Below are 27,258 nucleotides of genomic sequence, written 5' to 3' on the forward strand. Positions count from 1 at the left end.
GCTAACCTGAATTTGTTGCACAGTGCAATTAGAAGCGCATCTAGGATCCATAGCCGAAATTTCAAAAAAAAAATTATTGCAGCCGTTCTCAAACTTTACGGACAGCGAAAAACGACACTCAAAATATAATATAGGTAAAGCCCAAATTTTACACAATACGAGTAATAACGTTTATATAAGGTGGCATACAATTAATCACCCGATGAGGTTTTTTGAATAAATTTTTTATTAAATAATTAAGAACCAAAATGCTGTTGCTACTGTAACCATAGAAGTTATCACAGCCCTCCGCCTCCGTCGTAATGTACGAGAAGAGCGATCACTTATGTTCAATTATCTGTTGGGCTCCGAAGCAAGATAAGTCGATAAGTGCCACAGGAGTAGCACTGGTTTGTAATGGATGAAATGTTACCAGTTCTGTACTAGAAATTTGTTTCACTTAGTTTAGTGTATCTAGTTGATGGTGTGTACTATGTACATTCATTCAAAAATCCATCGGAATGCGATGGCAAACAGTCAAAGTGACAACAGCCAATGTAACGGACAATTTTTGTGCAACAACCGCAATTCCAAGGCAAATGCATTGAGATCTGCGTACAAGCATTCATTCCCACGAATATGCATACAACTTTTATATAGACATGCATACATACAAATATATCTACTTATGAGGGCATATGCACGCAGATTTGTGAGTATTTGACAACAATGCCGTCAATGAAATCGGAAAACATCTACCTACAATGGCGCTGTCTGTCTGCCTGAATGCTCTTTTCTTGTCAGCACTGACTTACATACATACGCCAGCGTATATACATACCGACGTACATACATGCAATATTTAAATGTAAATATTTCTATCTTACAGTCTATTTGCCAGACTTTTCGCATAAACGAACTTTTGATGCTGATAGTGAAAATCGCAATGATGAAGGTTGTAGATACGGTACTACGAGTTTTGTCGCCTCGATGATGGTTCCTGTTTCAGTTTATTAACATTGGAAAAAAATGTTTTTGAAAAAAAAATTCTATTTATCCCATTTGAAGGAAGAAGAAGGATAGGAGACGGTATAGCATAGATTAGAATGGAGGGACGGACAGGACGGGATCGGATAACATAAAATTGGGTAGGATTGGATAAAATGGTATAGGAAAGAATGGTAAAATATAATGTATGTTTGTATGAAGCCATGTTTTTTATTAGATGAGTAATATACTAAATTTTTTTTATGTAAAAACTCCTATTTACAGAATAGCATTAATTGTGATTTACTCTTATTCACTAAAGTTAGTTACGCCAAAAGATGGACCGACAAAGGCAGGGGGACGTAATATTGGTTAAGGTCAGCGACCGCAAATATGCATTATTTTCAAATTTTCAATAAATACTATAATAAAAATCATGTGGGGTATTTTTTCCATAAAAAAACAACTACGTCGTAAAAAAATATTTCGAGCATGCAGTTTTATAGCCAACTGAATTTTGGTATTTATTTATTTCATTTATTTATTTAACTAATGGGGCTGTACCTGTAAGAATTTTAAGTATTTTATTAGACATCGCTGCTGGAAGCTATAGAATTCGAAATCAATTATTTTTATACAATGCAAACATAAAACTAACAATTTTCAAAATCTTATTTTTTAAATTTAACTGTAAATGAAAAAATAAGAAAGAATTTGTGGAACAACGTCAAGACGCACATCACAAATAGAAAGAGGAACTCGGCCAAATACCTAACAGAAGTCTACGCGATAAATATTTATTGGCAAAAAATTAAAAAAAAAAAATTTTTTAAATAATTAAAAAAAAACAAAAAAAAATCTAAAAATATTAGAAAAAGTGTTACCAAAAATTTCAGAAAAACAAAAATAATAGAAAAATAAACAATTAAAAAACAAAAAATTAAACAAAAAAATTTAGTTTTTAAATATAATATTATATAAAAAAATATTAAAAAATAAAAAACTGTTTTTTGGTCCATTAAATTTTGTAGTCGAATTCACTGTATCAAAATTAAAAACAAAAAAAAAAAAACAAAATTAAAAACCAAAAAATTTAAAAAGAATTCTTTGTGTTTAAATATATTAATATTAATACTAAATATATATATCTTAGTAAATACTTCTTTTTGCTGTTCAGCTGGATATGTGACTCAAACTTTATCTGATATCTGGATATCTGACTCAAAAAAAAAATAAAAAAAATAAAGCATTTAACCAAAAATTGTTTTTTGGTCCATTTCATTATGTATTAACTTTTTCGAATTTGCTGACATTGAAAACAAAATATTAAAAAACAAAAAATTAAAACATTTTTAAATTTCTTTCGATCCATTTCATTATGTATTAACTTTTTCGAATTTGCTGTAAAACCTAACATTAAAAAAAATTAAAAAACAAAAAATTAAAAAAAAGGAAAACATTTTTTGGTGCATTCAATTGTGTACCAAGTTTTCCGAAATCGCTATAAAATCAAAGTCTATCAAAATTTAAAACGTTTCAAACGTTAGTAAATCCTTCTTCTTATTTGAAGAAGTCGTTCAGCTAGATACATATCTCAAAATAATTCAAATTTTAATATTTCGGTATTCAAAGCTTTTCGGGCACGAAAACCAAGTTATTCGGTCTAAAGTCGCCCTGTAACGGTCATTTCATGACTGGTTTTCACAAGAGGGTCTTTTGTGATAGTTGGCCGTAATACTTAGTGGGGCATGGGATCTAATACAGGGTGGCTGATGAATTTTGCTACATTAAGAAACTCAAATAACTTTTTTTTTAGTGTATGGAATTCATTTATTTTTTTTTTAAGTTGAAGGTCATTAAATTTTATTAAATGTAGCTTAACTAGTTTTAAAAATAATTGAATTTAAATGCCCCCCATGCTCGTTGACACAAGTGCGGCATCTTAGTAAAAAGTTGTTCATTGCTGCTTTGAGAGTTGCGACAGGAATAGCCGCAATTGTTGCCCGAATGGATTGTTTTAGTTCATCCAAATTTGTTGGCTTTGTTTTATAAACTTCTTGTTTACATAAACCCCACAAGAAAAAGTCAGGTGCAGTAAGGTCAGGCGACCTGGGGGGCCAACGAAATTCGGAGTTTCTTGAAATCAGTTTATTGGGAAATTTTCGTCGCAACTCTGTCATAACAGTCTGGGCTATGTGAGACGTTGCCCCATCTTGTTGAAACCACACAGAGTTGAAAGGAATTCTCTTTCGGCGTAGTTCTGGATAGAAAAATTCTTTCAGCATTTTCAAATAACGGTCTCCAGTAACCGTAACGGTGTGACCATTTTCTTCAAAAAAATAAGGCCCGACAATACAGCGTGAAGAAACCGCACACCACACTGTCACGCGAAGAGGATGCAACTCCGTCTCGTGGAGTATCTGTGGGTTAGAAGTACTCCATATTCGACAATTTTGTTTGTTCACATTGCCGTTTAAATCGAAATGGGCCTCATCAGACATGAAAAGGCAGTTTAACTTGTTTTGGTCTTCTTCCACCATTTGCAGGATCTTCTGGCGAAATTCCAAGCGAATCGGCAAGTCTGCTGCATTCAGTTTGTTAACCATTTGAATTTTGTAGGGAAATAAGTCTAAATCTTTGTGCGTTATTGTTTGCAAAGACTGTCGGCTGACACCAAGTTGAGCAGATAAGCTTCTTGTTGAAACCCTTGGATTGCTTTGTATAGCTGCAGCTACAGCAGCGATCGTTTCCTCCGTCCGAACTGGTGGGTTTCGATGATAAGGTCTTCTTGCGACTGTTCCTTGCTCAGCAAAATTATTCACCAGTCTCATTATGGTCCATCTGCTCGGGGGATCGCCGCCAAACATCCGCCTGTACTCTCTCTGTACCAAAACTACGGACTCCAGTGCGTGATAGCGGCGGACTATCCAAATTCTTGTTTGCGTGTCCCAGTTATCCATTTTAATAAATTTTAAAGATCAATCTGCAAATTAAAACAAAAATGGAACAGATAACTTAAAAAGAAAAAAAGTTATTCAATTTTTTTTTTGGTAGCGGCTTTCATCAGCCACCCTGTATATGTAAGTTTCTGTACACTTTCACACTTCCACTGATATCAAAGCAAACGTTCCTTAGGAGCAAAAATACAATACAAAATACTAAAAGAAATACTAACGGTGCAATACCTACGGTCTTAGCTAAAAAAAAACAAAAGACCCGCACGCAAGATGTGATGAATTTTCATCATGAAATCCACATCATGAGCTTTTAACTGTAATTAAAGCACGTTCCACTAAAAAGATGAATTTACTTAAGTTTTATGCCGTAGAGCAAACAAAGCTTGGGCTAACTTCGCGCTTTTAATTTGAGTTGCAACTTTAATGCTGTCGGCAGATAATAGCGATCGCATTGCAGCCCTAAACAAACCAACGGAATTATCAACAGCAATGCAAGCATACCGTCTCTTACACATACAACATACATGCATATGCATGTACAGATAACTATTATATTTAAGTGTGTATTTGTGTCGTTCGCCACTTCCCATTCGCCCGCTGTACGTGCCACACGGCATTAGAGCTGTTAGAGGTCACACACACACGCACACATCCACGCGCATACACAACTACATGGGGACAGAGTCAGACGCTTCGCCTCAATACACTTAACTTCGATTGCAATGAGGGAAAAGCTAATCGCCATCAACACCAACAAACGCACGCACTTGGCTGGAGCAGAGTGGAGCATTTTCAGTTCGCTTTTAGTGGTCGACGAGTGCAATACCTACGACTTGTGGAAGCCAACGAATCGAAGAGTCAGCAGTCAGTCGTTTGGCAGTCAGTGAGCAGCATTGTCGTCGTTCGGTAGTGTTTAGTGGTCAGTTGTGAGCAGCGCGCGAATTTGGAAAATTTAAAAAAATTAAATTTTGAAAACTCGTTTTTTTCAAAAATAAAACTTCAAAAAAAAATATTTCTTTTTTTAAATAGTTTGTGTGAAAATATTTTTGGGTTGCAGCAGATTAAAAAAACCGAATTTTCTTTTAAGTAATTGCTGCAATTTTTGATTTTCACACACAAAAGTGTTTGTAAATTGTGTGTGGGCGTGTTTTTGTTTGCGTGAAATATACAAAGACATAAAATTATAAATACAATTTCGTTGCATTTATTTGAAGCGTAGTGAGCTTGCCAATTATTAAGCAACAAGTGCCTTTACATACTAAAAATACTAAAAAGATTAATAAAAAAAAAAAAATCCAGAACAATTAAAAGCCTCTTTTAAAAGCAGAAATTATGTCCACCTCAGCTTATCTCCTGGCGCTACTTTTAGCACTGGCATTGGGCAGCACAGCGGGTGAGTACTTACGATTGTCATCGTTTTGCGCCACTTATATTATATTTTATATGGAGGTCATTAATTAAAGCAAAAATTATGATAGTGAAAGTGTTAAGGCCGAATTTCTCCGCTAAGTGTCAATGGCATCTACATCTTTTGCTTATCCTACGTTTCCCGCAATACAGATGGTTTTCGGGAAAAACTTTTCTCATAACAGAAATACGCTCGGAGCCTGGCCATTGAGGAGTGAACTCTTTTAAATATAAATATATTTTTTATAATTTTTTTTATATTTTTTATTAGTTCTTTTTTTTTTTGTTTTTAAAGGACAATTAATTGATTATTTTTGGTTCTTTTTCTTTTTTTCAAACGAAATTCTTCCACAAGAAATGAATTTTCATATGGAATAAAGTGCAAAATTCTCATAAATCTGAATAATTTTTTAGCCGCTTAAAACTTGCTGTTTATTGTATCGAAATTAACGAATATAAAACTCCATACTCGAAATTTTTTTTAAATTTATATTAAAAAGTCTAAAGTTTAGATACAAATTTATTTGATTGGTTTTTAATTTTGTATAACGTATGAAAGTTTGATTTATTTGGGTTCGAATAAAGAACCCAAAAGATTTTGAGCCACTTAAAACTTCCACTTCTTTGTACCAAAATTCAATCAGCTATAAAACTGCATTATCAAAATATTTCTAAAATTTAATATGAAAAAGTCTAAAGCTTAAATGAAAGTTTTGTTGAATTTTTCTAAAATGAAAATTTTGTTGCATATTTCTAATTTTTTTTATGAAGTTTAAATGAAAGTTTTGTTGAATTTTTTTAAATCTTAAATGAAAGTTTTGTTGAATTTTTCTAAATTTAGAATAAAGTTTAAATGAAAATTTTATTGAATTTTCCTAAATTTTTTATAAAGTTTAAATGAAATTTTATTGAATTCTTTTAAATTTTGTATAAATTTTAAATGAACATTTTTATTGAATTTTCCTAAATTTTGAATAAAGTTTAAATCAAAATTTTTCTTTGATGCATATTTCTAATTTTTTTATGAAGTTTAAATGAAAGTTTTGTTGAATTTTTTTAAATCTTAAATGAAAGTTTTGTTGAATTTTTCTAAATTTAGAATAAAGTTTAAATGAAAATTTTATTGAATTTTCCTAAATTTTTTATAAAGTTTAAATGAAATTTTATTTCATTCTTTTAAATTTTGTATAACGTTTAAATGAAAATTTTTCTTGAATTTTTTTTAAATTTTGTATAAAATTTAAGTTAAAATTTTGTTAAATTTTTCAAAATTTTTTTAAAGTTTAAATGAAAATTTGGTTGAATTTTTCAAAATTTTTTTAAAGTTTAAATGAAAATTTTGTTGAATTTTTCTAAATTTTGTATAAAGTTTATATTTATATAGTTTTGATTCAAAAATGAATAATATTAACAAAAACAAAAATTCAGTTCGAAAAGTAGTGTACATTTATATTACTCACTACTGTAACATACATACATAGGTATATGTATATTTGCCTACTTGGCACGACACCACATTTCATCCTCCAATTACACGCCGCTTCAGTGCCTCAATTCCATTTGTGTTTGTCTTTCTCTTCTCCTTCCGACACAGTGCCAAATCCGCTATTGCATGTCACTAATCACTGCGTTCTTCTTCTCGAATTACTTCCCACCCACCCACTTCGCTGCTTGACCACATCATCACTTCACATTTTTTACGCCTTCCGCATAGTGCGCTTAGCTGTGCAAATAAAAGGGTTGCATTTTGTTCATTTTATCTCGGTTTATTTATATATATTTTCCGAATTTTGTTGTTTTTTTTTGCATTTAGATTGGCGCCCGCGCATAAATGTCCGCTAATTATGAGTTGTGCCGCTTTATATTCTAACCGAATAAATTCTTAACCTTTTCCCTCTATGGCTGCCATTCCGTATTCTGTTGCATTCGTATGAGTTCATTGAACTGTTTCCGCTTCCGTTGTAGGGCATCACTTGGCACTGGGTCAAAAGTGCAGTTTAATGTTTGATGTGGATTTTGAAATATTAAAACTGAGAAATATTTAAGAAATTAAAGCTTTGAAGTAAACTGGTAACAAACGCGGCCAATGATTGCACGAAAGATTTTCAACTTTTTTTCAAAGGTTTTGGTAATTTGCCTATAGTTTTCTACTATTATTATTAAGCTACTGCGAAATGTGTGCAAAGCCTGCACAAGAGTACCAATATTTTAAGGCTTTTTGAAAATTTAGCACATTTTGAGGTTTTGTGTTCCGTAATTCTCTGCCTAGTGCAGGACATTCACAAAGAATCTGCTCTGAATTTTCCGTATTCATTTCACCGTATCGGCAAATGGTGGTCTCAGAAGGTCTAATTTCGTTTAACTCTTTGCTATAGAACAACATGTGATAGATGATACTTCCTCGTATCAGACAGGCGATGTCTTGTTTTGGCCTAAAGTGAAAATCTCGTATCCATTTCGAGATTGTTTTTACGAACGAGAAAAGCGTGCATCGAAATTGGCACACACAATTGTCGCTCGATTCATTAGTCAAGGAATTAAGGATATCTCAGGCGACAGTTTCTTGCAAAGTAACCAGTTAAAATCGTAATTCAACTCTGCTGAGCAAAAGTAACTTATCAGAAATTGCTCTATCTAGAGTTAGGACGCTTTTCGCTTCAATATAATTCCACCGGTTTTCAACGAATTTCCTCTACTCCCACTTTCCGAGAAATTCGTTAATGTGGCCTTTTGTAAGTCCACAGAAAGGCTCAGGACTAATAATTAGAGGCATTGTCGCCCTTTTTTTTGACTCGATAGTCAGTCATAGTCTAGATTAGACTAGATTTGTGGGGTGTTGGACAGGTCCCAGCACTCAGTCAGAAAGACCATTGTGCGGACTACAGACGTTGCGCTTTGTGATTACACCCACCAGTACTCTCATGTCATTGGTACTAAGTTTTAGAAGAAAGGTCGCTAATTTCCTGTTTAGTTCTTTCACAAAGCACTTGCCTACTCTGCAGGAGCCCAACTCAGACAAACTTGCCCTATGGGTAGACTCCTCGAAGTCACCAATCCAAAGTTGAATTGATGCAGAATTCATGCCAGGGCTTAGTGGAATGCTTGCAGAGCCTTCATTAGCCAGTTCATAACCAAACTCGTTCCCTGTAATACCACACTGTTCAGGCATCCCTTGTTGTGTTTTGCAACACTGTTTAGTCTTACATTCACCGACTAATTTCGAAGAGCGGCGTGGGTTAGCAGTCATAGTCTACTAACGAAATAACTGAAAAGATATTTTATGTTTTCGTTTTTGAACGTTTATTTGTTTAAATCACAACTCTTCTTGAGGAGCGCAAACATTACATTTGACTCGAGCCCTAAAAAACATAAAAAACAACCGCAACCAATTTTATTTTATTTTTGATCTTTTACGTGTTGAAATCACGCCTCTGCTGCAAAAATATATGAGCAAACCTGCAATCAAGAGTATTTTCAATTTTCGTAGATTCAATGGAGCCCCCTCCCGCAAAGTCGATTGCTTTGAAAACTATGCCTGCTTGAAAGTCACGATTTCTAATTTCAATTTATGACGCTTTATGAGTTATTTTGCTCTCTACACGACAGATCGTGCCCATGGCATTTAATTACCTGGAGTATTTTTGAATGGCTTTAAGAAAGCGCAATTAGTAAATTTTTGCAGCAAAAAACTCTCATGAAGCTTCAATTCATATTTGGTTTGAAGTTATGGCTATCTTCAAAAATTCTTTGAAATAATTTTTTAGTTTTCTTAATAATCTGATAAGCTGGACGCGAGGATTTCTACCCCATGATTGCTACTAACCATCCGATATTCTTGTTCCGAAATATCTAGAAGAATTTTAGATATCTACTATTATTAGTTGTTGTCTGCTGGGGGCAGTAAAAACTTTCTATATCATTTTTGTTGTCTCATGCATGGAGATGTGAACCTGCGCACTCCCGAACAATAGCCACGCACCAACCATTCGGCTACGGTGAATTCTTTACAACTCTCCAAAAATGGCTGCTTGTTACGCGATGTGAGCATTCACGAAGTCTAACAAGGCCTTGTATTTCATGTGCAAATATTCCTTTAAAATCTTTTCGATTTATTCTTTGCTAATCTGTTTTATTTCTGTTATCTGTCACAATTATCATTCTTCACTCAGTCTGTACTAGTTTTGAGGTTTGTTGAAAATTTTCTTCTGTAACTATCGTTTACTACCAGACTAAGAGGAGGTTATCTTCAGTGATATCTCTTCCTTGTTAAAATAGTCGAGCCCATCTTTTTGGCAATGTATGGAGGAGTGAAAGCCTCAAAAACTGATGGCGTTTCTTCATATTTCCTTTTTCTTCATATTTCTTAACAAGAAATTCCTTTTTTTCAATCACAGCCCGGTACTCACAATTTCGAGAATTTTCGTTGACGTAGTTTGTTCCTCCGTTTTTCTGACATAACTTTTAAGAAACCAAATAGAAATGAGGGTCACAAAATTAGTGTTATCAGTACCTTTATGACGAGCCGTCGCTAGGTACCTTAGGGCACGAAATTTTCAGCCACCCCTCTTGAAGCAATCAAAGAGCAACAATAAGGCGACAGGCTATTCTATATGTCGGATTATTTTTAAAAATTCAAAGATAGCTGTCACTGTCATTTCTGAATTGGTAACCTCATTGTGAGGGCTTGGGCGGTCTTAGATAAAAATGCTGGCAGGGCCCCAGTTTAAAATCCAACTGTCCATTATTTTATAGTTGATAAGGAGGGACTGAAACCCCGTTGGCCTCTTTTAGCTCCCTTTTAATTTCATCAATAGTTTTCTTTGTCATCATTTGTTTGCGCAAATATTTCATATGGTTTTGTTTAAGTCTTTTTGTATTTTCCATTTAATAAATCTAAAAATTTCCAGCCAATAAGAATTCTTATTCATGCGACGTCATTGAATGGAAACAAAGTTGCAGTTAAAATTTAAGTAAAAACTAAAAATAGGACACCTTGCGAAACTTATCACTACCAAGGCAAGCTTCATCGTGACATCCTGCAAACCATCTTCCGCAGTGCCAAATAAAAAGAAATGGAAATGAAAATCCATGCCTGTCAACGAGTTATTGTTCAGTGACATTGTGGCGCGATTTTGTGCTAAAGGAATAGTTCGATAAATGAATAATCGAGGATATTTATACACATACGTACATACATACAAACATACAACCCTACACTTAAATGCAAGTATTGTGACACATGACAGCATTTCAAAGTTATGCAGAAAAACACATCAAGTGGAAAATAAAAAAATAATAGGCAGTTAACTTGGATTTTTATACTTTTAACAATTGCCGCAAAAAGTGGCTTGCTGTGAGAAATTATAAGTCTACAAATGTATGTATGTATGTATGTATGTGTATGTACTCGTAAATGCCGCTAAGTACTTTTTAGTGAAATGAGAAAAAATTCGTGAGCTATGCAACGAATTCGGTTGACTAAAAAAATTCCTTAACGAAAACGTAAGCCTGCATGGAAAACTAAATCCATCAACAATGTAGCTGAGGTTCAGGCCTTGGCGTGGCTATCAGCAGATGACCTTAAGTGACACACCCAGCGAAACTGAAAGCTAAAAGCAAACAGCTAACATCTTCTGCATGCGAGAGACGTTAAAAAGTGGCGCCAATCGCAAATCACGTGAAAATAAAGAATTCAACGTTCAAAATATTGTTGACCTCATTTTTTTTATTTTGTGGTACTAAACCTTTTATAGACTTTTACGTACTGTAGTGGAATTCACATGGAATTTAATTAAAAATATCAGCAGCATTTTTGAGGATTTTATGCAAATGCAACAACACACAATTTCTGATATCGTGTTTGGTGATACTGGTTAATATTTTCATTTTAAAGTTAAAGTAAAGTATTTCTTCAAAACAAAAACTGGTTGATAGAAGTTTTAGGTGTAGCTGAATATCAAATTTGAGTTTCTTTTAAGTTATTAATAAAGGAATTTTTAAAGAAAATTACTATTTTTTTTTATTATTTTATTGTAAAGTATAGGTATATAACGGGCCCTTTAAAAGTGACATCAGTAGGGAATAATTCCTAGACGGTACCTTTTTTTATGTGGTTTCAAAATGAATATCAGTACATAAACGTTGATGCTGGCAAAACGAAAAATTTGAAATGATCGGCTCAATTTAAGTCCTAAAATTTTCGCCCTTGGGGAAACATAGGTTTAATGCAAAGATTGCCGCAGTTAGTGAGAATGTTGATCAAAATCCTTCCACCTCGATTCAGCAATTAGCGATTCCAGCAAAGCAAATTACAACAAAGTTTGGCTAAAGATCTGCTTTTGCTTCTTAGAAGATTCAGTTGGCACCAGATTCGGGGTAAGCTCATCATACATAGTTCTTTTTTGAAAAATTAAAAAAAATTTTACAAAAACTAAGAGCAAGTTCATCATACGTAGTAGGCAAGCAAGTAAAAATTTTTTTTTTGGAAAAATAATAAAAAATAAAAAAAAAAATTTTTCTGGAAAACATACTAAAACAAAGTTCTTAAATATTATATATACGCACTTAAACATGTTTTATTTAGTTTATACATCTAAAAATATTTTTTTAGAAAAGAACCTAATTTTTTGTTAGAACTTTTTCAAAAAAATTGTAAATGGTGCACATACATATTTACAAAAATTGTATGGAAAAAATTGCATTTTATTTTAATTTTTTCCCACGATTATACATGTGCATACCAATAAAAACATTTTTACCAAAAAATAAAGAAGAAAAAAAAATTTTTTTGAGGGAAAATTTTTTTTTGGAATTTTTTTTGGAAAAGTTTTATACCATATACAATTTTTGGAAAAAAATAAAAATTAAGAAACATATTTTTGAAAAAGTTATATCTTAAAAACATAATTTTTTATTAAAAATATTTTCCAAAAAATAATATTTAAAAAATTTTTATCTGAAAATTTGTTTTTGGAAAAAAAATTTTTTTGTTAAAAACTTTTCTTAAAAATTATATATGGTAAACATATTTAAAACAAATTTTATGGAAAAAGTTAAATATAAAGGGTGATTGTTTAGCTATTATCTTTTTTAACAGTTGGTTTAAACAGCTGACGCACGTTTCGTGTTTTGTTTCACTGTCAAACATCTTCAGTTTGGTCTATAAATTAACCATGAATCGTTTTACAAACGAACAACGCTTGCAAATCATTGAATTTTATTATAAAAATGCGTGTTCTGTTAAGAAAGTTTATCGCGCGCTTCTTCCATTTTATGGTCAGTTTAATCACCCACAATTTTTGGATAAATGGGTACGTAAATAAGGAGAATTGTCGATTTTGGAGTGAAGATCAGCCAGAAGAATTGCAAGAGCTACCAATGTATCCAGAAAAGGTCACAGTTTGGTGCGGTTTATGGCTGGAGGTATCATTGGACCGTACTTCTTCCAAGATGCTGCGATTCGTAACGTAACTGTGAGTGGTGAGCGCTACCGTGAAATGATATCCAACTTTTGTTTGCCCAAAATGCAAGAGCTTGACTTGCTTGACATGTGGTTTCAGCAAGACGGTGCCACATGCCACATAGCACGCGTAACAATGGACTTGTTGAGAGGCGAGTTCGGTGAACATTTTATTTCACGTTCGGGACCTGTCAATTGGCCACCCAGATCGTGCAATATAACGCCTTTAGATTTTCTGGGGCTATGTTAAAGCTAATGTCTATTCAGACAAGCCTGCTTCAATTAACGCATTGGAAGACAACATTAAAGCATTTATATGTGAGATACCGGCCGAAACATTGGAAAGAGTATTCCAAAGTTGGACTAAGCGGATGGACCATTTGAAGCGTAGTCGCGGTCAATATTTGCATGAAATAATTAATTATATTATATAACATTAAATTATATGTACTGTACTATCGATTTAAATAAAAATTTCATGCATTTTTCTGAATTTACGTGTGCTTTTTTGATAAAATGTCCTATAGCTCTTAAAAAATCACCCTTTATATAATATATTATATATATTTTTTTTTCAATTTTGTCCAAAAAGTGTGTATAAAATAATATATTAATAGAACAAAAATTGTTTTTGGAACTTTTTTGTAAAATTTTTTTATATTTTGTGTTAAAAAATGTTCTTAAAAATTATATATACATCCTTAAAAAATCTTTTTTTGAAAAAGTTATATCTGAAAGTTTTTCTTTGGAAAAACATAATTTTTTGTTAAAATTTTTTCACAAAACTCATATATGGCTTATATATTTAAGAAAAATTTGATGGAAAAAGTTTCATTTTATTTTAATTTTTTTTTAAATGTTATATTGTATATGTGCATACAAATTGTATACCATGCATAGTTTGTGGAAAAACAAAAACTTATGTTTTTTCCCCAAAGAAAAATTTTCAGATAAATTTTTTTTTTTAATTTCCAATGTTTTTCGGAAGAAATTATATGTACACACTTTAAATCTTTTTTAAGTTATATTTTTTTGTTAAACATTTTTTTCCCAAACAATATATATACAAACTTACAAGAAATGTTTGGGAAAAAATTTTATGGTTTTGTTAAAAATTTTTGGGGAAACATTTGTTTTGCCTAAAATCTTTTTTTCTGCCAAACAACTTTTTTTCTGCTAATGTCAATTTTATATCTATTATATTTTTCCTTTTCTTGTTTATTCCTAATGTAACCTTTAAATGACCTGATATATATCGTGAGATATGGCTCACTAAAAACATTTCAAACTTTTTACTTCAATTAATACATACATACATATATTTCCTTGTAACTTTGTGATGCCGGCCATGACTAAGGCTGTTAGACTTTTATATGTTTCAAAAATATTTTTTATTCCCTTTATTTCTCATTTTCAGCGGAAAATATTTACTCCACTAATGTCACGCCATCACATGTAGATAGATAATTATTTCGTGGCTGTCATGACAGTCCCAGATTTACACTTAAATTTTCCGCATTTGGATAGAGAATTTTAAGTTTCTACACAAACACCTACAAATATTTAAAATAGATTATTAACTTTTGCAACTGGTAAATTGTTCCGCTCACTAATGAGACACACAAAATGAGGCACTTATGAAAAAAAGTATTTCCGTCAATTGTTTTCGCTTAGCAAAATATTTTTAATTATATATTTTTCCAGAATAAAAATTACTAATATAATATGAGGGATTCTGTAAATCTGCTACGATTACGGCAAACAGAAATTCAATTAAAAGCCTCAGCTATGTAATTATTAATTAACGTCCAAATGTGTATTTATGTAATTACGGCAGATTTTTGCCAGCGCATGTCAACACAGTGATTGCCAGTAAATACCGAGCAGCTAACTATATTTGCACTGTGGCATGCCTCGTTTAGCTCATCAGTAGGTTGTGAATGATGTGGCTGAAACAATTTATATGTAAAAAAAAAAAATTAAATATCGTGCAAGTCTCGATCTGAATTGGGTGGGTGGTTATTATTACAATCTTATTATTAGTGCATTTGTATATAATTATGCATAATGTGCATATATGTATATATAATTAAATGTGTATGTGTGATGGTGTAGTATGAGAAGAAATTTGACTTAATTTGCATGGGAATGCAAATGCGTGATGTGTGGCAAGATGAGCGAGTGGGCGAGTTCTTAAGTTAATAAGTGCACAGAAAGAAAAGTCTGCGGACATCAACGATAATGAGCAGAATGTTCGAAATCAAAGATGACAAATATGCGCATTAGGGTGCACCCACTATCCAAAAATAAAAAAAATCTGAGATTTTTTTGCCATCGAAATTGTAAAATGTATTAATTTTATTTTATCTTATTTTATTTTATTTATTTAATTATAAATAATTGCTGAGCTTAAAGCTTAAGCACTACCTGTCAGGGCCATCGGCTAGACAATGCATTGTATTTTAAGGCTTCTCAACAAAATATAATATTTCGGATAAATACTGTAGCTTACGTGAGCTGAAACGATTTGAGAGTACTCCTAAAGGACGCATTGTTTTGATTCTATTCAAAAACTTTGCTAATGAGGTAATTTTTTGGATAAAATTATTGAGTATGGGAATAGGCTTCCGTCCTTTCATAGCCAAAGTTATGAACTATTTAAACAATTAAATAATACATGAAATTATGTGAAGTAAGCGCCATTGGAAGCCACAACTTTACTCCATCTTTCGGGCAGCATACGGATTCCTCTGACGAAAAATTCGAGTTCTTTTGACTTGATCCATTCATTAAACCAGTTTGCGATACTATCGTAAGAAGTGAACCGCTCTCCAATAAGGGCCGACTGCATTGATCTGAACAGATGGTAATCCGAAGGTGCAATGTCTGGTAAATACGGCAGTTGGGGCAAGATTTCCCAATTTAGTCCCTCTAAATATCTCTGGACCGATTTAATAACGTGTGGCTTGGCGTTATCATACAGCAAAATCAGTTTGTCATGTCTAACGCCCCATTCCGGCCGCTTGAGATCGCTATTCAAACGCTTTAGCTGCCGTCGGTAAAGATTGCCAGTGATGGTTTCAGAAGGTTTAAGTAGTTCATAATAGATGACACCCTTCTGATCCCACCAGATGCACAACATAACCTTTGCAGCATGAATAATTTTTTTCGCTGCCCATAGACCTGGTTCACTTGGCAGAATCCAGCATTTTCGACGCTTAGAATTATCATAATAGATCCATTTTTTTATAGCCAGTGACGATGCGATGCAACAAACCTTTTCTCTTCTGCCGTTCAAGAAGCATCTCACTCGTCACCAAACGCCGCTCGACATCCCTCTCCGTCAATTGATGTGTCACCCAGTTACCTGCTTTCTGGGCTATTCTCAACACGTGCAAACGGTTACCGACGGTTGATCTGTCAACATCCAACTCTTTAGACATATCATAAAGGGTTCGACATGCGTCGTTGATGGAGCGTGACTCGTTTGAACTGCACTTTTCTTTTAAAGGTAATAATGAAGCATAACTTCCCGCAGGAGCTGTTTTTGGAGGTAAATGTGCCAATAAAAAAACCAAAATAAGTCCATTTTCCCCCGTAATTGTAAAGTATATTATATTTTTAGACCTCTGACTAAAATATTTAAAAATATTGATAAAATTTTGAGACACTTTTAAGCAACCCTCTTCAGCTCATACTCTACTCTTTTAAAAACTAATTTTATTCAGACTACCTTTGGATGTCAACGTGGCCAACAAGCCAGAAAAGAGGGTGTTTTCCGCTTTTAATTATAAAATCTATTAAATTTTGAGGCTTTTGACTAAAGATTTTGAGATTTCGGAAAAAAAATAATTTGTAAAAAGTGAAGGGCCTTTCAAAAGTCACGCCTAGTTATCAGTAGTGAATAATTCCTAGACCCTTTTATGCCATCTCTGACATTTTTCAAGTAGACAGATGCGTAATTTTACACTATAGAACACGATAAAATTATTGAAACTTGTTCTGAAAATGGTCGATTTTCAAGAACAATTTATCGCAAAATTCGTAAAAATTCGAATTCGGAGGAAATAATCGTCCGAATGAGTCAACAATTCAAAGGTTGGTAAAAAAATTTCAAGAAACTGGTGCTATCGAGGGTTGAAAATGAGCTGGCAGACCATGCTGGGGTTTTTTGAAAAGTAAACTCTATGCGAATAAGCCAACAACAAATCCAGAGTTGAAACACAACATGCGGATTAAGATTTCTGAATTCCTTGCGAGTTCTTGAATGAGCGAGTCCGTGAAAATTTGAACTCTCGTATGACAGCCGGTAGATGTGCTCATAGTGGGTATATAAATAATGTTATTTTTTAATTTTCTATAATTTTTAAGATCGGTATTTTGAATAAAAAATAGTGAAACCGAAAAAGATATACATTTTTCCTAATTTTATTTTAAATCAACATTTAGGCGCGTCTTTTCGAAGACCCTTTACTTTCTCAATAATTCTTATATTTTTTTGCCCGAAATGTTTCTATCAGAAGCCTTAAAATTTAATCCGCTGGAAAACCCGCTTTTTTTTGTTTTTTTCGGACACCCTAATGTTCATACTCATTCTACTCTAAGTAGCCCACACGTTGCAACCACCATTGTCAGTTTATTAAAGAAATTGTTCATGATTACAAAATGCTTTAGAATAAATTATAATCATTTTGTGCACAAAGCTGTAATTTTGTTTCTAATTAACATTTTCGCTTATTTTCCTTCCTCCTGTTATAAATAAATATTTTATTGCATTTTCGAAAATTACTATAATTTCTTTACTGCATACTTGCTTAGCTTATCGCCAATGTGCGTATGTATGTGTGCAGTGTCTTGGCTCGGTGCAATTTTTCTTTAAGTGCGGGAAATTTTGCACTTGCTGGCCATGGGTAATGTTTTGGCAGTCAACGTACGCTGTAGCTTTCGTACAGTTGTTGTATTACGTAGGTATATGTATGTGTGTAAGTGCATATGTTTGCATGCATTTATGCAATTATTTGCTTGGCAAGTGTGCAGACACTGCCTACTTCATAAAACATGTTGCGCAAACTCAAATACAATTGGCAGCACTCGTACATGCCCTCATATATCTATTTGTACAGTATGTGTGAAAAAAAACGGACCTATAAAGGGGTTTTGCCAAAAAATATTTAAAAAAACAGAACAAAAATTTAATAAAAAAATTAAAATTAAACAAAATTAAAATTTTTGTTTTAAATTAAAATTAAAAAAAGGATTAAAAAAAAGTTTCAAAAAAATTTTGTTTAAATAAAAATAAAACAGTTCAATTACAATTAGAAGTAACGAAAAGTTTTCAAATTCACATCTGAAGCCTAACCTGACAAAAAAGAGTATTCAGAATCGAGAGCAAACTTCCTGTCAATGGCAGATTAACGCTTCTTCTTTTTCTTCTTAATTGGCGCGATAACCGCTTACGCGACTTTGACCGAGTTTAACAAAGCGCGCCAGTCGTTTCGTTCTCGTGCTAACCGGCGGCAATTGGACACACCAAGTGAAGCCAAGTCGTTCTCTACCTGATCTTTCCAAGTTCGGATAGTCGATTTTCGGAAAATTTCCTTGAGTCAAATGGTTCACCAGCAAAGTCAAGCGCCAAAAACAGGAGCTAATAGTAGTCACTTGATCTCAGGTCCGCTCTATAAAGTACAGCTCGCGACAAATCGATAGTACGTCAACATTTGAATAGCTCAGACTATTTTGTTCATTATTTTTTCTTACAAAAGTATGAAAAAATTCATTTGAATTAAAGTTCAAAAGTTTGCTCTAAACTAAAAAATAAATCCCCAAACTTTCCATCACAATCCCACGGTTTTTAATGTGAATTTGGAAACGGATTCTTGGTATGCAGCTTTAGAATTTATTAAATTTCGGTTTAAAAAAGTGCAAGTTAGAAGTTGCTGAAAAATCGCGCGGATTTTATATCATTTTTTCCCCCCCTTGTGCTCTTTTTTACTACTAAGAAAAATTGTTTGAGTTATCAACATTTTTATAATACCTTTACGCTTGTATGTTTGTATATCGCAGCTCTAGTGGCGCCAAGTGCCAAATAGGACTTACGTACACTGCCATTTGCAAAAATTTTTAATTTTCCAATAGGGTGATTAATTTTGGGTTACCTTTTAGAAGAGAGTTATTCTGATGCCAGAGAATCCCTTTTCAGTTAGTTAAAGCTGGGCGCTCCTGCCAAATAATTCTTCTGTGATTGGCTAAAGCTGGCCATTTCTGGGTGACTGAAATGACGAAACCGTTACTGCGCATGATTCCTATTACATAATCAAGACTATACCTATAGTAAAAACGATTCACGTCTTCAAACGCCTAGCTTGCGTTTTCGCCTTTTTCGAAGAAAAAAAAAAGAAAAACTTTCAACAAATTTCACTCTTCAAACAAACTGCATATAAGTCTGGCCTACAAAATTCACTTTTTATATATTCCAGTACTTACAATTTTTGGGACTGCTATTCCATATATTATTGCGTGCTCCAAATGATTCTGGGATGGGTGTAAACGATAAAATGAGTTGTTAGCTCTTCTTTTCTAAAAAAGCCTGAGATGCTAAAGGTTTCTACCTATATTCGAATTAAAGCTTGAATCTTACACTTAATAGCGATATAAAAAAAAATAATAATAATTGGCATCTACACTTCTGTTAAGTGTTTGGCTCGAGCTTTCGCACTCCCGCATGGTAGACATGCACTAGCCCATTCGACTACATCGGACGCAATATATGCTAGTCCAAAAAAAATTAGTATATATTTTAATAAAATGAGGTTAACCCTTTGCCCCGAAGTCCAGTGACTACGATTGAGCTGAAAAATATCTGAACTAAGCTCATAAAAAAAATTACTATTCGGGGGTTTTTGAAATCTCCGATTACAAATCTGCTATCAGTTTTTCAAAATTCTAGTTCTCTATAAAAAAATAGCGCAGTAAAATTTAAAAAAAAAATATAAAAAATATAAAATATTTGCATATTTATCATCAAACCCAACACAACTTATTTGAGAATCCAAAATGTGTTGAATTTCGTAAAACTGTTTATATATCCAAACTGTCACCCCATATATTTAAACGCATTTGTGTATGTAAAAGCTGAAAGATATGATGAGTAAGTCGTCTTGTCGTCCGTCCACTCACTAAACGATAACTTTCTCAATAAATAGGCCAATTTTGTTGCGACAGCTGAACATATGGCAAAGTTGAATGCACTCGCGCCATCGGTTGCACATAAAATGTATGCCACACATAAAAGTACACACATATTGAGGTTTGCTTGAGCGTTGTAAAATTTCTGCATTTGAATAAATAATAATTTACCGCCTTCGATATGTTTGTACAGTCAGAGGCAGTGAGTTCAAGCTACTAACTTTTGCACCCATTCATGCATATATACACATATAAACGGGTATGTCTCCCCACCGGTAAAGTGGCAAAAATATTGGTGTCAAGTATGGCAGAAGTATTTTCTGATACAATTTTATGATTTACTAAATGCAGTGTAAAATACTTTGGATACTTTCTTAAGGCAAAAATTGAATGGAATAAATTCAGAATATTTAAAAAATTTACACCGCTCTAAACAAAATTCAAATTTACTTCAGTAATGTCGACTGTAGATTGTACACCGAAAGAGCATTATTGGCACTTGGCGGTAACAAAGTAGTTTTTTCTATCAAAGGATGGCCACTGCGTCATACAGTTCCATTTATAATGAAATTTGGCATTACAGACCCACAAAGACTTAAAAAAAAGCAGAAACCCAGTATTATATTCCTGCGGTTCGAAAATTATCGTTTTATATCGCTTCAAGAACGTTCCGAATTATTAAAAAAATATTTCGAAACTGTGACGATAAAAACCAAATTCACTAAGGAATATAGTTACAGTCTGTAAGTAGTTATAAAAAATGAAAATTAAGTAGAACGCCGAATTAAAGGTTTTCTTCACATATAGAAGAGATGGCGGAAATTTCCATTAGAGTATTCGTGACACGTAAATTGATTGCAGGGAAAAGCTGAAGTTACTGCAATGGATCTACATGGCTATAGTCAAGCCTATTATTTCCTACAGGGCAGCAGCCTGAGAGAATTGTATGATGAAGTAATCTGTAATAAACACAATAAAAAGGTTAGAAAAGACATGCATTACCGGAACCGAGCGTAAATCAAAGGACCCACGATATCAATGGACTTTCTTTTAAAACTCACACCTCTTCATATGCATATCCAATGTAAATGTGGAATCATAGGAGATAATCATAGATGAAATGAAAAAATTGTTTTACATTTTTACGAATTTTCAGAAGGTGGTTTAGCTGGAGTTAAATTGAAGCGTAAATGATATAATTTTTAAGCATTTCGCGTGCCAATTTTTCGACTAGTGAAACGTTATTTTCGAGAAGTCTTGCATTCCACTTCCACTGGTAATAAAAGGTATAGTTAAGAAATGTGGGAGAAAGATAAGATTTGGGGACTGATAATTCAATTATGATTTTAATTAGAAGTACAAAGATTGCTTTTGACACCTTAAAAAAATTGCCCTATTAGGGCATTAATGGAAGGAAACCTTTATTTTTATTAGTATTAGGTGATCTGAATCACTGTGATCTGAAAGATCTATTGCGACCCCTTCATGGAATCAGAGTACATATATGTCTGAGCCCAATTCTCTCAATAAATTTTAGTATTTGCCCCATTTCATTGAGTTTTATTTTCTCCTGATAAAGAAAGTTTCGGTGGCTGTGTGACATATGGCACCTTCTCTTTCAAATCACATACCAGTGATACCCTTATCATCAATAATAGGATAAAATTCAATTGTTAGCACCGCTCGAAATCGTAATCTATTATTCGTAGCCACGTTTTCAGCCAAATGTTTGAAAGTAACAACTAGTCAAATCGCATCTCCAGACTACAACGCACCAAACAACGACAAGTTAAGCAAATGGACCCACGATATCAATGGACTTTCTTTTAAAACTCACACCTCTTCATATGCATATCCAATTCCAAGTGAGGAGAACTATACTAAGATCAACCTGAGCTGAGTTGATCATCAAAATCGCAGGGTATTTGATGTTCTTGTTGAACTAAACCCTAAGATCTCATGCCATGGGACATGGTGCTACTGATGTTTAGTTCGTCAAATGCTTCAAAACTGCAGCGGCCAGTAAAAATACTTGGGAAGGGTTATCTTCAACCAACAAGATAAACCAGAACATAGTAAATTGTAGCATGGTACACCGATGGATCCCTCGCGGAGGTAGGTGCAGGGGAAGATGCCTGCGAATGGGGGAAAAGATGCTCGGAGCGCTAGACAAGAATTTTGTACATATATTTCAAGATGCGCTCACTCTAACATTGAATCCAACAATAACAATACAAGCATAGGCTTTCAACTGTTTCCAGGCTACAGCAAAACTGATGCTGAAATGTCTACATAAACTGAATCTTAGGTCAGCACAACTAGATGCGTTTCCTCTGGGTTCCAGAGTAAATAAGGAACTACTGGGACCGATATGTCAGAAAAATTATTCAGGAAAGGGGCGGCAACCACATTTATAGGATCAGGGTTATTATTTGTCCTAAGAGAGGCCACAGGAAGTAGAGGAAAGTCTACGAAAATCAAACTGGGACAATCTACCGGGCTTATCACATTGCACTTAAGTAAGTTGAGCTTAGAGAAATGTTCCAAACCAGTGAAGAGGATACAACAGATCTTTTATAAAACATATGGGCTAAAAAGTCCTGGACATAGCTAAGAAAACATTTTTTTTCTTCAATATAAAGCTAATAAGTTTTTGTAATATCTTTACGATGTCAACTAACTCACCCAACTTCACTTTTCGATCCTTCAAAACGATTTTGTTGAGGTTTTTGATTTTTTCAGGTGTTATCGCCTCATTTGGATGCCCACTGCGTTATGCATCATCGGTGTCTCTACGACCATATTTGAAATCGGCAAACCATCGTTGTATTGTTGTTTCTTTTTGGGCGCAGTCCTCATAATACTTTTCAAGTCATTGCTTTGCTTGAACGGTATTTTTTCCCATTAAGAAGCAGAGTAAAATGAAAAATTAATTAAAATTTTTTGTGATCCATTGTTTTGAAAATAACAAAAGTAGCGTCACTTTAAGCACAATAACTCACGAATTAGTGAATATAATATCATGCACTTTTAGCTGCTGTCTTTCTAAGGTATGGACCTTTGAGCCCATGTGTTAGTAAAAATAAAGTTTTCTTTCAGTAACGTCTCTAATTCGGTAATTTTTTTAGGTGCCGAAAGCAGTTTTTGTACGTACTATTAAAATAATTATTTGAAAATCCCGTCAATCGTCAAACTTTCCCTTTCTCCCACATTTCTTAACCATACTTTGTAATACAAATCGATTTCTCGCAATAATCTTTCACTGGTAGAAAATCGGCGCGGCAAATGCTTAAGAATTATGTCATTTGCGCTCCAACGTGACTCCAGCTAAACCATCTTCTGAAAATTCGTAAAAATCTAAAAACATATTTAATGAATTTTCATTCCCCTATTCACCTACAATTTGATCAGCAAAAAATTTTTCATTTCATCTATGTTCATCATCTACGATTCCACACCCAATCTTTCTCATTTACATAAATTCATGCACACATACAAATAGAGAAATTTGCATTAATCTCAAGAATTCAAATAAATGTTAACCAGAAATTTTTTTCACTAAATCGTCACTGTTCTGTTACGATTATTACAATCACTTACTTGTGCACCAGTAGAAGCAGCAATTCCAGTGACTACAACAGACACAGTCGCCGCTCTTACAGCTACCATTTGGACTCCTATATGCGATATTGTGTGCATGATATGCGTTAGTATGAGTATATGGGGATTGGTCTGCATTAGGGCGGGTCGATTTAAAAATCGCTCATTGCTCAGTGAAAATCGTATTCTTGGGATCAAAATAAGAAACTTTGCCGAAGGAACCATACCTCTAAAACGAATTCTGATGTCCCCCAATTTGGGTCGAACGAAAAATCCCACTTTGACCCATTTAGAGTGCTCCAATCGAGTCCAAATGTATGACCGACCCCCACTAACTTTGGACGGCCGATCCATCCATGCCAGTGGTACACCCCCTGGAACTCCCTTGGGGGGTTCCCCATACAATCCTTTCAAAATATCACCATTTTTGGTCTTTAAATGAGAAAAGAAACTAAAAAGTTCGACCCAAATTGGGGGACATCAGAATTCGTTTTAGAGGTATGGTTCCTTCGGCAAAGTTTCTTATTTTGATCCCTAGAATATGATTTTCACAGAGCAATGGGCGATTTTTTTGCCTCCCCACAAATCGACCCGGCCTAGTGTGCATATTTCAATAGTCGTGAAAGACTTACTTACCCGCAGTTTCATATTCAACCAGCTGTGTAACTGTGATATAAGCGAACCACTGAAGTGAGACCGCAATTTATGGCAGAAATATGAGCAAACGGACATTAAGTGACCGCACAGAATCGACCTGCCGGAATAGATGCCTGTCAGCTGGCTGAATGGGAGTGTGTGCGCAGTGCTATCAAGATGCTTTCATAAAGTGTCCTTAAGGTGTGCCACACATAAATCGTCCTATTTATCGATTTCATTTTCCATCAACGCTTCGAATATTTCACATGCACAATAAATTATAGAAATAAATTTAGAGCACTCACAGGACATACTCGTATATATAAAATGGTTCGAACTAAATCAATACATTTACAAGTTTTTTTTATTGTAATTGTACCTTGCAATATAGCCGTCAAGCCTGCACTCCTAGAAGGAATTTACTTTGAAGGACTATATAATTAATTAGTTTGTCTTACAAACTATCCCAGAATTTAATTATAAAAGTTTTTCTACACGAGGTTAATTTTTGAAATCGAAATAAGAGAAAGAATTCAGATAAGAATAATTGGAATTTTTATTGTATTAGAAAGCGTAAGGCTTAGCAGTTATAAATAAGAAATGATATCGTATAGATGCCCACTATGACCACGTTTACAAGTGTCGATATTTTCATCAAAATTTGCTATCATCTTAAGGAAAATTGGCATCAGCGGCTTTTAACATCGCTCGAAATCGTAGTCCGCATTTTCAACCTACGACTCAAATGTATTGTTTCCACTGCAGTTGGTTCTACGTTACCGGAACAACCCGCATTTATATTCGGCCAAGAACTGTCAATCCAGCAGCATTTTCCGTACAACAACAACACCACCAACAATTCAATTTATAGACCAAATTCTTAATAGCGACCCCTGAGAATACATTTATATTGACCAAAAATATCAAGAATTTTACAAAATGTAACTTTTATAGATCCATTATTTATACCTATATTGGATTTTTATTACTTTAATGCTGTTCAAAACAAAATTCAACATAGAATATATATTTCAATTGTTTTATTCCAAATGGAGTACAAAAAGAGACGTATTTGCTGGCAGAGTTCTATAACCTGGAAGATTTAAAAGCCTGGAAGTTTCTACAGCCTGAATCACAAAATTCAAAAACCATTTTAAAGGCGGTTTTAAAACATCAAATTTTTCGTGCAAAAGAGCCATTGTTTCGTTACCTGTGTGACAAGAGGCACCGTCCTGTTGAAACCACATATCGTCCACATCCATATCTTCCAATTCGGGCCATAAAAAGTTCGTTATCAGCTCACGATAGCGAACACTATTCACAGTAACTGCGTGACCGGCCTCATTTTGGAAAAAATATGGCCCAATGATGCCGTCGGCCCATAAACCGCATCAAACAGTCACTCTTTGTGGGTGTTTTGGTTTTTCGGCAATCGCTCTTGGATTATCATTCGCTCAAATGCGGCAATTCTGCTTATTGACGAATCCACTGAGGTGAAGTGATGATGAAAATGATCATCACTGAAGATGATTTTCGTCGAAAATTGGTCATTCACTGTTGCCATTTCCTGCCACCATTCTGACCATTGACTCGATTGTGTATCTTTCCATGGTTCAAATTGAGTTAGTCTGAAATTGAAAAATGTCGAATGAAATGTAGAAAAAAAATTCACAATTACCCACCCTTTATAATAGAGATTAAAGACTTGTCACTATTTAATGTTCGAGTTTAAGGAAAACGCTTTTAAAACCTTTTTTCCAAAAATAGTTCTAAAAGGTCACTTTACAGACACTAAAGAGTTAAAAATCAAAAAAAAAAAATGTATAATTTATAATACCATCATTGCTCGCAAATCTCGGGCGTCTCTTAGTGAGATGGCGAAATATTTCTGCATCCATTTTATTTGGGTGATAATGCAGAGTGACATATTAGGACATTTTTAAGCAGACTAACTAGTGAGATAGGGCACTGCCACTCGCCTCCCTCTTGGTATGGAGCATTGCCACTGTAAAAATGAGAAGGAGAAGGTCTGCCACACATCTCCTCTGTTACTGTCTTGAGTGGCCTGCCTCTAGGTTTAGATATTTTGGCTCATCATTCATGCATGATACTGATGACCTTAGAGATATGAGTGGAAGCCAGATCAATGGCTTTGCGCTTAAAACAAAATAGCTTAACGAAGAGTAACAGGTAATCTGCGACTGTATTATCACAATAAATCGGCAACGGTCTAAGTGATTTGGTATAGAGACGGGCTGCCACTTATACCTACCTAATTATCTTTCCTTCCAAAGTGTACCTTAGTAATATTGCTTTTGAATAAAAAATGATTTATAAACACACACACACACATGTGCATGTGCGCAAATTTGTTTTATTTGTATAAAGATTTCTGAATAAATTTTATTCACAAAAACACAATAACTCTATTAACAACAACAAAAGCTCTTAACACTCTTCGCTCTTACTAACGTCCACAGCAGCGCCAGTGAATCGTTTCCATTGAGCGAAAGTTGTGCGCGCCATATGTCGAGTGACAGTCACCGCATGATGAGAGTTCAACCAAACTAAACGTGGAGGGCCATGACGTGTAGAATAATGCAATTTGCGATCCAACGATCCTTTGGCCAGGTCATTTTTTCGATAAGTGCATTCGATCCACAACCAATTCCTAGCTTTCATCTCCAATTCCCTGGCCACACAAAAATGTATCCACATTTTGATAAGAGCCCAACAGTGAATATTGACGTAGCTGTGGGATAACTCAAAGCTCACTCGATCAAACAAAGTGGCTCACTAATTGATAGGCGACTGAAAGAGTCGATATACAAGCAATACTTGCCATCTGTTTCCAAATGTATGTATGTGTGTGCATACGTCTGTTTGTACGAATAAAGTTTTAAACATTTAGTTATTCATATATGTATGTATGCATGTAAGTTTGTGTAGCTGCAAGCATATCGCTTTGGAAATCAGGTACAACAACCTGTTAAGCAAGCACAGTGGCTACATTACTTTAAAACTCGCCGCCGGTTTTGAGCCGGTATG

The 27,258-nt window shown here is 34.0% G+C and overlaps 1 protein-coding gene across 1 annotated transcript in view; it reads left to right on the top strand.

Moving 5' to 3' along the window:
• The first annotated feature begins 4,713 nt into the window (after window positions 1-4,713).
• LOC128864255 (uncharacterized) overlaps window positions 4,714-27,258 on the top strand; it is a 66,508-nt gene continuing 43,963 nt past the window's right edge. Inside the window, exon 1 of the mRNA XM_054103828.1 lies at window positions 4,714-5,316. Within this exon, the coding sequence (XP_053959803.1) occupies window positions 5,256-5,316 (61 nt within the window). The 5' untranslated portion in view covers window positions 4,714-5,255. The remainder of the gene's footprint in view (window positions 5,317-27,258) is intronic.

This window comes from Anastrepha ludens, chromosome 5 (genome assembly GCF_028408465.1).
Source record: "Anastrepha ludens isolate Willacy chromosome 5, idAnaLude1.1, whole genome shotgun sequence".
NCBI classification, from domain to species: domain Eukaryota; kingdom Metazoa; phylum Arthropoda; class Insecta; order Diptera; family Tephritidae; genus Anastrepha; species Anastrepha ludens.